General features: G+C 40.8%; 1 protein-coding gene across 1 annotated transcript in view; it reads left to right on the plus strand.

Moving 5' to 3' along the window:
- The window catches only part of WDFY2 (WD repeat and FYVE domain containing 2), a 65,616-nt gene that overhangs the window by 23,251 nt on the left and 29,080 nt on the right, over nt 1-13,285 (plus strand). Inside the window, exon 2 of the mRNA XM_042839251.1 lies at nt 9,821-9,888. Within this exon, the coding sequence (XP_042695185.1) occupies nt 9,821-9,888 (68 nt within the window). The remainder of the gene's footprint in view (nt 1-9,820; nt 9,889-13,285) is intronic.

Here is a 13,285-nt window from a genome sequence, read left to right on the forward strand (position 1 = left end):
TGTTTTTACATAGGCTGTTTCAGTAAGTCTTCAGCATCTACAGCATTGTGTGACCTGCTGATTGTCCTGCTTGTTGGCTAAGGAACTTACCTGTACAGTACAGATGTGAGGCTTTTCTTTTTCGCACAGAAAACAAAACCAAAAGAATAATTAACTGAAAAGAAAGTTCATAGGAAGGGGGTCTTTTGGGTCAGGATACGATCAATACTTTACTCAAAATTAAGAAAAAAAAACCTCATAGAAGCAGATTTTCCCCTACAATTTCATTTTGCATTAACTATATGTTAGATACTTATCTTACTGAATTAAAAACTATACCATCAGTGCTTTTGCATGTTTTGTGCTCTTTGTCTTTTAGTGGCCAGAACCTTATTTCTGGTACATGTATGCTAGGATTCTCAAATATCTGCAATAGATGGTTATGCTCTGTTTAATACATAAAAGATCCTTCAAGAAAAGGTCAAGCAATTCAGGATTTCATTTACTCTCGCACATGACTTACGCCCGGAAATTATAATGCTGAGAGAGGGCATGATCCTATGAAAATGAAAAGGTGGGATCCTTCCCTGCAGTGAGTACATTATTTACTACATGCTGCACTGTATAGTCAACCAAGGGAAACATTTATCTGAAAAATAAATTGTAACCGAAGGCTATGACTGTGAGCCAGGATCTCTTGTCTTCTTCCATATCCCTTTGTTACTTGCATGCTTTGTTCTTCCATGCTCCCCTCTCTCCTCAGGTCCTGTGCCATTCTCATGGATGCCATGATGTATGTCTGACTAGAAGGTGAACAAAGAATAACATTGAGGGAATCCTTTCTGCCCATCACGTTGTCATTCACTTTTGTTTTGAATTCCAACTAGAGACTTCATTTAGTGCTTGCGATCAAATATCAGTCTTCTTCTGAAACCCATATATAGATATTATTTTTTAGTAGTGTAATGCTGATGGTGTGTATATTGAAATGGGTGTATCTAACTTTCACTATATAGACTTAAAAGCATCTTATTTTGTGTCTGTTCTATAATAATTTTTTTAGTGTAGAGTGAACTATGCATAAATGACAAAATGGATCATTTACTTAGTTGACAGCCTATACCAGCTCAGGAAAGAAAGAAAGTTTTCCCTCCCCTGAACAGATTTCCTACAGGGCAGCATGGAAGCAGGCTGATGACTTGGTTGATGGAGTCTTGTTCTTTTGCTTTGCTGGAAATGTGGAGGGGAGTTGGTGGGTTGCTTTCTCACAACACTAGGTGTTTTTTGCATGGTTCCACTGCATCATGTATTGCATAGCAGGCCGCTGTTCCAATCTAATGAGGATCTTTCTAATAACTTCCATTACTTAGAAGTTTGAACGTGGGAAGGAGGTGAAAGTAATTGGATTAAAATAATTAAATTATGCAATGTGACTACCTTCAAAACGTTGTGTGTTTATGCTTCTTGAACGCAAACTAGAATTGATCAGTGCAAGAACCACTGACACTTCTGGAAGGAAATTCAGTGGTGTGTGTGAGCGGGAAATCCGGGAGTGAATGGTAATGATGGAAGTCATTTTGATTTCCTCCAAAGGCCTGGAAAGGGAGACTGAGGCTCTGGTCTTCATGAAGGAATTAATTTTGAAACTTTGCTAGGAAAGAGTTTGAGTGTGATGTTTAATAGCTTCCAAAGCTGTAAGTTGATGCTACAGAGAACTTCAACCCTGCGTTTACCTGAATTTGTGGATAAAATACGCTTCTGTACAGCATTCATGCAGGAATATGGTGTAATCACTGCACTGCTTCACATGATATTTGATTTACAGTGCTTCTGTGGGGCTGCTGAAGGCCTGAGGCAGCTCAGCACCTTGACCCTTGTGCCAGTAATCTCCAGATAACACGGTGTTTTTCTGTAGTTGTGACTTTTGGTCCATTTTTGATTGTTCTTTACTCACCTCCAGCAGTGGAACTGGTCCAAATCTGATTTTGGTCCAGCAGAATGTAGGCTGCTTCCAGGCATATGTGCTTGAGTAACTGGAAAAATCACTGAACTGCACTGCTCCTTGTCCAGAAAACTGAAGAAAAAATGGTGAAAACTGTTTCTAAGTTTCTTCCTGTTTCTTCCAACTGAGTGGAAGAACTGAGTAGAAAAGAGAGTTGCTATCATTTTTTTCTGAGTAATAAAAATCAACTTCTCTTAAGGTTGCCTCCTGTGAAGCTGTGTTTTCTAGTCAGTTCTCCCAGAATAAAAAAGCCCTCTTTGTAAGCCAAGCTGTGTTAAATAAAGAGGTGTCTCTTCCTCTTAGGACCAAGCACCACTGATGGTCATAACAGTTTTTTTCTTGACTTGTAGTTGCAGAGTTGCATATAACCTACCAAAACTTCAAAATTTTCCCTATTATGCAATATGCATTTGCATTTAGTTTATGGCAGCATAAATTAAATAGGGAAATAGCAGAGCAAGCTTTAAGTTAGAATATTGTGCAAGCAGAGTGTGATGTTGCAGCTGTTCTTAAAAGTGGTTTGAATCTCTTCAAACAAAGAAAAATGAGAAAAAATCCCACCTTTTGGGGCATCTGTCTGCTCTCTTGGCATAGTGGTTTGTGCAGTCTTTGTTTTTTCTTTTTTCTTTCTCTAGACTGGTGGGAGATACACAGCACTTCGTTTGCTACTTTTTGTTTCCTAGTGCACCTCAGCTCTGAGCTTCATTCCCAGACTCTTCCACTGTTCCTTTCCTAAGGAGGCAGGAACTAGCAAGTGCTTTGTAAGATCACTAACTCCTGAACTGAATTTACACAACTCTTGTGTAGCTCATTCCAGGTCTCCTCAGAATAGCCTCAAAATGAGACTGTTTATAATCAAAGATTTTATCGAGCATATGTACTTCAATTTTCATCGGATCCAGGGTCTTGCTGTGATTCATGGCAACAAACGATATGAGTGACTCTGAGAATGGATGAGGCAAGAGGAAGATTATGATGGAAAGTAAAGACTTATTATGACTATTTAGATTTATTAAGGAGAAAAATCAATGGTAGCAAAAGTCATATCCATTGCTGATGATCAAAAAAGTCCATGGCTGAACCCCCCATGGGTGTTTCTCCCCTGCCTTGCTCTTTGCACCAGGCTGAAGAGCTGCTTCTGATGTCCTAGGTGCCTGAATTGTAAGTACTGCCTCTGGCATCATTTTTATATGGCAAGAGGAGAAATGAGAAGTCTGGACTTTTATTGACCTCTGTAAGACAAATGCTGCGTGGGTCACCACCACAGAGATTGCTGCAATGATGAACATCACCTAAAATGTTCTGTGCTAGCCTGAACATTGTACACTTCTAGCAGTGGGGTTTTATATCACTGGGTCTTTTCAATCAATGCTTGAAGGCTGAAGGAGTCACCAGCCTCTTTCCCCTGGCAGAGTTTAGTGCTGTGCTACTTCCATGGGATCCAGCTGCCTCCCTATGCCATTCACATCCAGGGCTGCTTGCAGCAGTAATTTGGTTCAGCCCCCTGGTTGTGATTGAGTTTGTCTGACGCTTCTGAGCTTTGTGCCCAAAGATTGCTAGGCTGGTGGCAAAAGGCTGTGGGATTTCAGATACAATAGGAGGATACTGAACTTCTTGGGAGCTGTCCCAGCTTCTTCTCAAAGGAGGAGTCTCAGCACTCCTACGGTTTTGTTGTGGGGCATGATGCATACAGGGCAATGAGAGCAATGTTTACTTAAAAGGTGTTTGTCCTATGGGAAGCCTGATGTCTGAGATACTGAATTTACAACAAAGGCTCTTGAAATTCTTGAAATGCACTTATGTAATCACGTGTGAGATAACCTCTCACTAAAACACACCTGAAACAAAGCCAGTTTTTTGAAATTCGGACTATTCCTCACTCATTGTCCTTGTTTTCTTGAGCCAGAAGTTCTTGCATTACATATTGGAAACCCAACCTGCTCTTTTATTATGAAAGGACCCAAAGGACAGTGAAGAGTGATTTTACACCACATCATACTCTTAGCAAGAGTAGAGTTCGTAAACTCACAATGATTTCAGCTTAAATCTTATGTTTGTTCGACAAAACCATTGAAAGTGAGGTAGAACCTGAAACATGCCCTGGTGCTGTACGCCTCCTGCAGATCAGGGTTGTGTGATGGCCTTCATGGGGGCCACAGTGGATGAGCCTGAGAGGAGTAATCGTGAACTTCCCTGGGATGGTGATAGAAGTGGTTTGGGTTTTGGCTGCTCGGCTTGTTTTTTCTTCATTGTTTGGTTTATTTTGCAGAGGGACGTAGGATGACGATCTAAAATATGAATTTCTCCTGGTGCTTGAGATTTTGGCTCTCAGCCATTAAAATTATTTTGTTTTCCCTGAAACAGAGACTGGTTTGGAAATCAGTTCCATTTTTAGTTTTTATTTTTGTACTCTTGCTTGCAAAATTTATCAGAAACGAAACTGTCTGTTACTGATCTCAGCACAATGGTTCATGAACTGCCCCTAAAATAAAAGGTCTTTTATTCTTTCAGAAAATCCCAGGAATGTCTTGTATCATAACAGACAGGAGCCAGCATCTCTTCATGTCTCTTGCCCATTAAAGTGCCTGAAGAACTTGGGGTGATGGGCTGTAATGATGTAGTATCTTTAATGTGGCTGTTAAATATCTTTATTTATCCTACTTCTCATGATAGCGTCTCTCTGTTAGAGGCAGTAAAACTGTCAGTGCTGTGCTTGGGTTTTAAATACTACTGTTGTCATGTTTATTTAATGACAGTGGATAAAGAGTTTGCTGTTTCCAGTCCAGTTATTTAGTTTCCAGAGAGGCATGGCTTTTCGATAATTCTGAATTGTCCATTATTTTATATTGAGGAACAGGTGGCATTTTTAATTCTATTTGTTTCAAGATAAAATTTAAAATATTGATGGTTGGAAAATGTGCATGCAGAAAACTTCACAAAAAGCAGTAACCGTGGATAAAACTAAACTCTTTTCTCACTGTCTGACAATTAAATAGCTGGCTTTGAGTTTTAAAGAGTTTTCCAGAATAGTTCCTTTTCCTGTTTGCAAACTGTTCTGTAGCTGTACTTAATCAGCTCTGTGGTTAGGACTGCTGACAGAAGGGGGTGCTTTCATTTTTAACTGTGTCATATTGTTAGCACTGGTAACCTCCACCCCTTTCCAAAGACCAGGAACTGTAATGGGGCAGGCTTTGGTCTTTGGATAAACCCAGTGCTTTTGAGTGGAATGGAATGGAATATGATAGAATAAAATGCATAGCATAGCATAGCATAGCGTAGCTTTTGAGTTGGAAGGGACCCTTAAAGGCCATCTGGCCCAACTTCCCTGCAGTGAACAGGGACACCTACAGCTCCATCAGGTACTCAGAGCCCCGTCCAGTCTGACCTTGGGTGTCTCCAAGGATGGGGCATCCAGTCTGGGCAACCCGTGCCACTGCCTCATCACCTTTATTGTAAAAAACCTCTTCCTTGTGACCAATCTGTATCACCCTTCTTTTTGTTTAAAACCATTTCCCCTTGTCATGTCACAGCAGACCCTGCTAAAAAAAAGTCTGTTCCTTCCTTCTTGCAGCCCCCCTTTAGATATTGAAAGGTAGCACTCAAGTCAGCTGGGAGCCTTCCCTTCTCCATGCTGAACAGCCCCAGCTCTCTCAGCCTGCCCTCATAGGAGAGGTGTTCCATCCCTTGGATCATTTTTGTAGCCCTCCTCTGCATGCACTCCAACAGGTCCACTTCTCTCCTGCACTGAGGACTCCACATCTGGATGCAGTACTCCTGGTGAGGCCTTACAGCTCAGAGCAGAAGGGCAGGATCACCTCCTTCACTCTGCTGGCCACACTGCTTTGGATGCAGCCCAACGCAGGTTTGCTTTTTAGGCTGCCAGGTCCCATTGCTGGCTCATGTCCAGCTTCCCATCCACCAGGTCCTTTTCGGCAGGGTTGTATTATATCCTTACCTCCCCCATCTGTTTTGTACATGGTAGCATTATAGCTGTGTAGCTTGTCTCATTTAAAAATAAGCAATCTCTGTTTTGAAAGCACTAGAAGACTATTTATTGTTTTGATAGGTTCTAAAATCTTTCCAAGCCAATTCACTGGCCACAGAATGAAGGGGCAATTCATTTCCATGGCAATGCCAACTGAATTGCTCCAGAAGAATGGATCTTTACCCGGGTGGGTGCTGGTTGCCATCCGGTAACCGTGCAGCCAGCAAGTGATCTTTGTGCTACATAACCATAAAACTAGAAGTTTTCATTCACACTCGTTTTTTCTCTGCATTCTTTAGAAGCTTCAGAAGTTCAGGGTTTCACATCTGGGGGATAATACTGTTTCAAGTACCCAAAGATGTGCAGAACTGCAGCTGAAAAAAGATGCTCTCTTCCAAGGGCTTCTCTCACGTTCAGCTGTTGGTTCTTCAGCCTGAGCCCACTTGGAGAAAAATGCTGCTTATCCAGAAGTTGATGAACTGACATCTGCTTTTTTTCTTTCAGTAGTCCAGTGATCTAAGAGAAGAAAGTTATAAGCCATAAGGATTTTTGTACTTTTGTGTCTGCTTATACATAGATTTTGTGTCTTATAAAGCTTAGGATAGCTTTTAGATAGTTGTTTTAAAGATATGGATAATAATCATCCTTAACATGAAAATAAATTGTTAACGAGACTTGTTTTTTTCTTTATTTAAAAAATGAATTACTGGGGAGAGTAAAATGAATTTCTGTAACAAGTTACATGAATGGTCTTGCTGATTATGTTCACTTTCAGGCACTTCAGATAACAGCTTTTCATACTGTTTGTTTATATTTTTTTCTCATTTTGCATGAGCAGTAATGGAATAGAAATATATTTGACTATGTAATGAAATGAACTTACTGTGTACCTCCAGAAGAAACATGCACTGCTAGAAGTAGTTCCACTCTTTGCAAGGAAACTCCACCAGTTATTTCATTTTTTTTTTTTTAAAGTAAGCATTAAACAGCTTTTTTTTTTTTTTTTCCAGCACAACTTGGTGAACAGTCTTAGCTGAGACAGTTGTCAAATTAAGTAGGAAGTCTGCAGTGAGTAGTTTCAAAACAAACAACAAAAACACAAACAAAGCATCCAAAGTATTGCCATTTTTGCAAACATTTATTTTTGCTTCTCCTAGCTTTTAGAAGATCTTTTCTTACACATAGTCTTTGATGTTGTTTGGTTTTGTTTTGTTTTAACAAGCTGAATAATCTGTAACACATGGCACCTCTCTAGATTTAGGATCATAGAATGGTTTGGGTTGGAAGGGACCTTTAAGATCATCTAGTTCCAATCCCCTGCTATAGGCAAGGACACCTCCCTCTAGACCAGGTTGCTCAAAGCCCCATCCACCTGGCCTTGAATGCTTCCAGGGGGGGAGCATCTACAGCCCCTCTGAGCAACCTGTTCCAGCTTCTCATCACCCTGACAGTAAAGAACTTCTTCCTAATATCTAGTCTAAATTTACCCTCTTCCAGTTTAAAGCCATTTCTCCTCATTCTGTCACTACATGCCTTTCAAAAAAGTCCTTCCGCAGCTTTCCTGCAGGCCCCCTTCAGGTACTGGAAGGCTGCTATAAGTTCCCCTGGAGCCTTCTCTTCTCCAGGCTGAATTTATTATTTGCCAGGACCTTGAAGTGGGAAGAAGAGACAACGTTATCTCAGCTCAAGAGTTTGGAAACTAGTAGCAGTGAATATGTGGATTGGAATGGACAAAAAAGACAGGTCTCTCACTGAGTATTGGTGCATATCCTCAAGGCAGTTTCAAACGGAATAATTTCAATCCCCTATGATACATCCCAGTATTTTCTTGTGCATGCAGTGTTCATTCCCATTTCAGTTGTTGAAAACGCATTGTCATGAGCTCATCCGATTGGGAAACAGAGCTTGATTCACTTTCAGGATTGCAGTGACCTTCTTACCACCTCTTTGGTATTGGGACTAGATAGTCTTTAAGGTCACTTCCACTTCAAGCTTTTCAAGCACTTTGATTCTCTGATGAGCAGACAGAGCTGGTTGTGTCCCAAACTCAGGGCACAGCCACAGAAGGATGGGGAGTTCCCAACCCTTTGTGCTGGGGTCAGGATGCAGAGGCTGCTCTGACAACAGGCACAGCCATCCACAGCAAGAAGGGACAGAAGGGTTGGCACTCTCACTGCACAGCTATTGGTGCTTTTACTTCTCGTCTGCTGAAGAGCTGCTGGTGTGTTCATTTCAAAAAAGCCACTACAGTTAGGAAGCAATTATACTGAATTTTAGGTTTTGAGTGATTTGTGAGAGATCTGTGACAATGGGAATTGGAGATCCAGTGAGATACTGGTTTTTTTTCTTAGAGCTGTATACAATGTTGAAGTGTAAATGTGAGAAATTTGTAACACGATGCAGCTTGTGTAGTGGCCACATATTCAGGTCTCTGAAATATGTGCTGAAAAATCAGGTTGGATTCAGGGCAGGATGAGCAGAAAACTGATTTGGAGGATCTGTAATCCAGGAGCATAGAATAGTGCAGCTCTTAATCTGAAGTTTGCACACTAGTTTATTGACAGGGCAAATAAGTAGTTTGAGCTGCTTTATTAGAGCGTGTGACATCTCTGTTCTTATGTTTTGCATGTGTAGTGTTTTAGATCAACTTGTACTAAATTGTATTAAAGTGTTGCTGTAAAATTTTCTGGCTAAAAAGGACTGAAATCTACTTTCTCTGTGGTAAAGATGTAGCATGAATTATTGCCATGGACTCCTTTCCTTAAGCCTTGTTTCCATGGTTCATTAATTGGACAGAGCCGTTGTTGTTCATTTGGTGTGTATTTTCTCAATGCTCTCACATGCAAACTTCAGGTTTGCTGCTAGAGAATATTCAACACTGGGTTTTTTAGATCCCTCTTGTATCTACTGCCATGTGGCATCTTTGGTGGAGAAAAATAGACATGTTGGCATGAATGAAAATGTACTGTGCTGCATTAACCAGATGCTGTCTTGGATAACTAAGTATTTTGGATAAGGTTAATACATTTAGTGTAAATCAGTAAAGGAATGGAATACAGAATGATATGCAAATTTCACTAGTTAAAACTGGACATAAGGATTCAAAGAACAGTGAGGCAGGTAAGAGTTGGCTGAAATTGGGAGGACAGTGAGATGTCCAGGAAGAATCAGGAGATGACTGCTGAGATTAACAGAGGACTGGCTGCCAGCTGCTTTAGCTAGTGGCACTATGCATATTTTGATGACATTAGCTGATGAATCAAAGTTGGGAATGAGTCCCAATAAGGAGTTTTAGAGATTGGACCAGAAGAAGCAAATGATACCAAAGGCTGAAATAATAAATATTTAATGGCCCAGCTTCTACATCAGTTTCACATCGTTTGCTCAGGAAACAAGTGAAAAACATCTCGTGTGTGATGGGCATGGATGAACTGCATGCTAGTTGAGTGACAGGGGCTGCAAATATGATACCAATATGAGCAAGGAAAAGACTAGGAAGGTTTTCCAGCAGAGGGAAACCACTGATGTGTTTGTGGAAGTGTTGGAGCACTGCAAGAGGTCTAGTTGCTTTTGTTTGAAGACAGCAGCTCTGAACTGACAGAGCAGAGGAAGACTGCCAGGCTGCCTTGTATGATGTGTTCAACTTGGTACTGCATTGTACCAAGGAACGGGCTTCCCTCATCATCATCATCTGTGCTTGATGTGTAGGCCTGCTGTAGGAGTTCGTGTGTTTACTTCTCAGTGAAATAATTTCATTTTGAACATAGTCTTGTGCATTCAGCATCGCTGGTTTGTTTTCATTCGTAGTTACTTTTTCATTCCTCCTCACATGTGTTTTGTTTTTTCTTTCATAGAACGGTTCGTGTCTGGCTGAAGAGAGACAGTGGACAGTACTGGCCCAGCATATACCATGCGATGCCATGTAAGTATAAGGAAATGTTCATTATCTACTGTGTATTTGCACAATGTCTTTTTTTATTTGATTAAACTTAATGTTTATGGCCATTTGTGGCCTTACCACTTCATATTAAATTCAGTACTTGAGTAGCTCTCACGGTTTCTGTGAAGCTTTACCAAGTTGCATGCTAATGTTCCCGAGGGGCATCAGGGATTACAGCAGCAAAAGCATACAAATATGCTAGGAAGGGATGAGCGTTTATGTGAATATGGATCAACAAATGTGGAAGCTTGAAATGTAGTCCTGTGTTCCACCACTAATGGAGTCCATAAAGCTTTGTAAGTCTCCAGTATAAATCACTGCCCTTACTACTGCATGTGCTCAGTCCATTAGAGTACAATGGTAAATGGTTTTATTTGATAATAACTTAATATCCTGCAGTAGCTAATACAATAGAGGGCATACTAGACAGAGAAGGCTGGTTTTCCAGTGGAGGAGCAGAATCATATTACCCCACAATTAGATGACGAAAACCAAGCCTTCGTCATGAATTTCTCCAGTATCATCTACTGTAGGTCTTCTGTCCCAAAGAGGGTGTTCATGCTTTGAAAGAAAATGCAGATTAATGTCCATTTTTCCTAGAGGTGGTTGAAGAGACTACTGCCCTGTCATGACCTGTATTGAGTGCAGGAGAAAACTTTGCAGGCCATCTGCAGCAGAAATATGCTGATGCTCCTCAGTTAACTCATATGTGCTGGGCTAGCTTGTCTCTAGAAAGCAGATCAGGGAGCATTTGTCAAGTCCCATTGAGGCAATGTTACTGTCCGGAGAAAGTAGTATTTTAAGCTAATGTTAGATTTGCAAGAGGATTTCTATCTCCATGATGCAGAAAATGTTTAGTACGTATAAATGTTAAACAGTTCTAGTACCATGACATCATCAGTTTGGGGCCATAGAGTGGCCTCAATGTTTGCTTGCCTGCTCCAGGAAAGCATTCCTTTGCTAAATAGAGAGAAAGTTCTTTTTTTTTTTTTTTTCCTTTGCTGATGGATGGACTCATAAGAATATGTCAAGCCTCAAAGGTATTTTCTGATCAAAATTTTGCTCAAAAGGTATTGGAAAGCAGCTAATGATGTGGCAGACTGTGGACCTCTGTAACAATAAGTAGCCATGGCTTTGGTTTCCCTCATCTGTCCAAAGAGGTCTGCTTCCCTCAGACAAACTGTTATGAAGTGGCACTTCACACTTTAAATCATCTTAGCTCTTCCACTGATTGTAGAGAAGCTGCATTATTGCCAGTAATAATAGCTATGCTGGAAAAGATTGAGTAGATCCAGACCCACTCAGAGGGGGCTCTTTTAGAGTTCATGAATCTGAGCACCTGATGCTGTTCTTTCACTTCACGCTGGTAAATTTTTGAGTCATGAGACATTTACATTGTACTGAGTTATTCACCAGGTTCAAGAATGATCAAGTATAATTAAACATTGGAGCAATGCCAATTAAGTTATCAGCCATGGCTTTATGCTTTAAAATCATAGGGAGGGCTCTGAGTTAGCCTCTGCGCGGGCATGCATTTGCGTTTTGTCTGTTTCTGCATGGATCACCTTTTTGGATTGTCCTCTGCTTTAGGTTCACGTTGTTTTTTGCTGTCTAGAGAACAACAGAGGTTCTTTTCAGAAGAAAAATAGTAGGCATGATGATGCTTTTGTGCTGCTTAGCAAGCTGTGAGAATGGCAGTCCCACCTACAGATTACCCATTAGCGTGACTCATGGCTGGTTACAGTGCTGCGTGACCCACACCCTTTCATAATTTGTTGTTAGGTAGTCTTAATAACTGAGATTGCAGACAGAATCTCTGGGAGGTTAGGAGGATGAGGCATTGAGGCTGAGCCAGCCATATGCTTTGCTCAGACTCTGCCAACCAATGGAGCCATCAGTGCGTTCTGAATGTGAAGCCCATTAAATAGCTGCTCAGTAGGTTCTTCCAACTAGGGACATTTTTGCTATTTAGGAGTGGGCTTTCCTCAGTTACAGAGTTTTCTGCCCAACCCGTGGGTGTTTCAGAAAATAGTGGACAACACAGCAGCCCCATTTTTGAGAAAGAGTGAGCTGTGAGGTCATTGCACAGCCAAGCCTTTGCAAAGAGAAGGGTAATGGAAACACCCCGTGGCAGATATCATTTCTGTGGTCTTTTGCTGGCTTTCTCAGCCAGAGTGTCACAGCAGCATTAAGCACCAGAAGGCCTTTGATAAACACTTGACAGAATGTGGTGATGGATGCTGGTAGCTGGAGGTGGTGGAGCCACTGGTAGAACTCAATCTGCTTTCAAGAACCACCACAGGCAGAGCCACTATCAAAAATACACAGTTGTGTTGTCAGTAAAGCAAACTAGGTAAGCTGAATATCTGACAACTTCATGTCAGAGTTGTCTGAACAACTCGTGTTAACAGTGGACCTCTGAGCAGGTTAATCCTCATGGTTAGGTGTGTGATCTTTACATTTTTTGTTAGTATCTGCACAGGAGGAAAAAAAACCCACCTTTTTACAGAATTATGAGAAGGTATCATAGTCAATACAAGAAAGCTTTGCATAAAAATGAATGACCACAGTAGATCCAAACCCAACCAGAAAAAGCCTCTCGCAGATGGAGAACTGAGTAAAGGTTTTATCACAATGGAATACCCAGGGTTTGAGGCAGATAGTACATGGCCTTACGGTGTTTTTTTTTAGCTAACACTTTGCATTGAAGCAGATGGTCAAAACTGTGCAAAGCAAAACACAACCCTTAGGTCTTCCATTTTGCCACTTCTGGCCCTCTGAAAATGCAGGTATAAAGTCTGTATTTGTCTTCCACTTCTGTCAGCTTCTAATTGAGGAGACTCGTTGTTTAGAGCATGAAGGAATTCAAGATTTCTGTTTTCAAAGGCAAAAAATCATAGCACTATTGTGTATTTGCCCTATATGTAAGAATACAGCCAGACTTACATGTCAAGAATATCCAGCCCATCAGATCAGATCAAGCCTCTTGCAGTGTGAAATCCAAATCATAGCTAGACGTTAAAGTGGAGAGTCTTCAAAGTGCTGTTATTTTTCCTCGGTATTATTTTAAAGGGCTCTTTAACATCTTAGAAAATTAGGGCTTTCTTTTTTCTTTTTTTTCTTTTTTTTCTTTTCTTTTTTTTTCTTTTTTGTTCCCCTCCTTATAATGAGCCCAAGTGCTTAAGAAAGTGTCTAACTTTCATGTAAAGTACAAGCTGCTGCTGTCTGGTTGCAACTGGTGCCATTTCAATTGCATTAGTGCAGCTAGGGCTGATGTTCATTTTTCCAAGAGTACGTGTTATTTAAGAATTCCTTTAGGAACATGATTATAGTGAAGTATCTTCACATTGCTGTGACAAAGAACATGTGGGTTTGGAAC

Source organism: Centrocercus urophasianus, unplaced genomic scaffold, assembly GCF_019232065.1.
Source record: "Centrocercus urophasianus isolate 14NV4802_14NV808 unplaced genomic scaffold, USGS_Curo_1.0 seq_9, whole genome shotgun sequence".
Taxonomy (NCBI): Eukaryota; Metazoa; Chordata; class Aves; order Galliformes; family Phasianidae; genus Centrocercus; species Centrocercus urophasianus.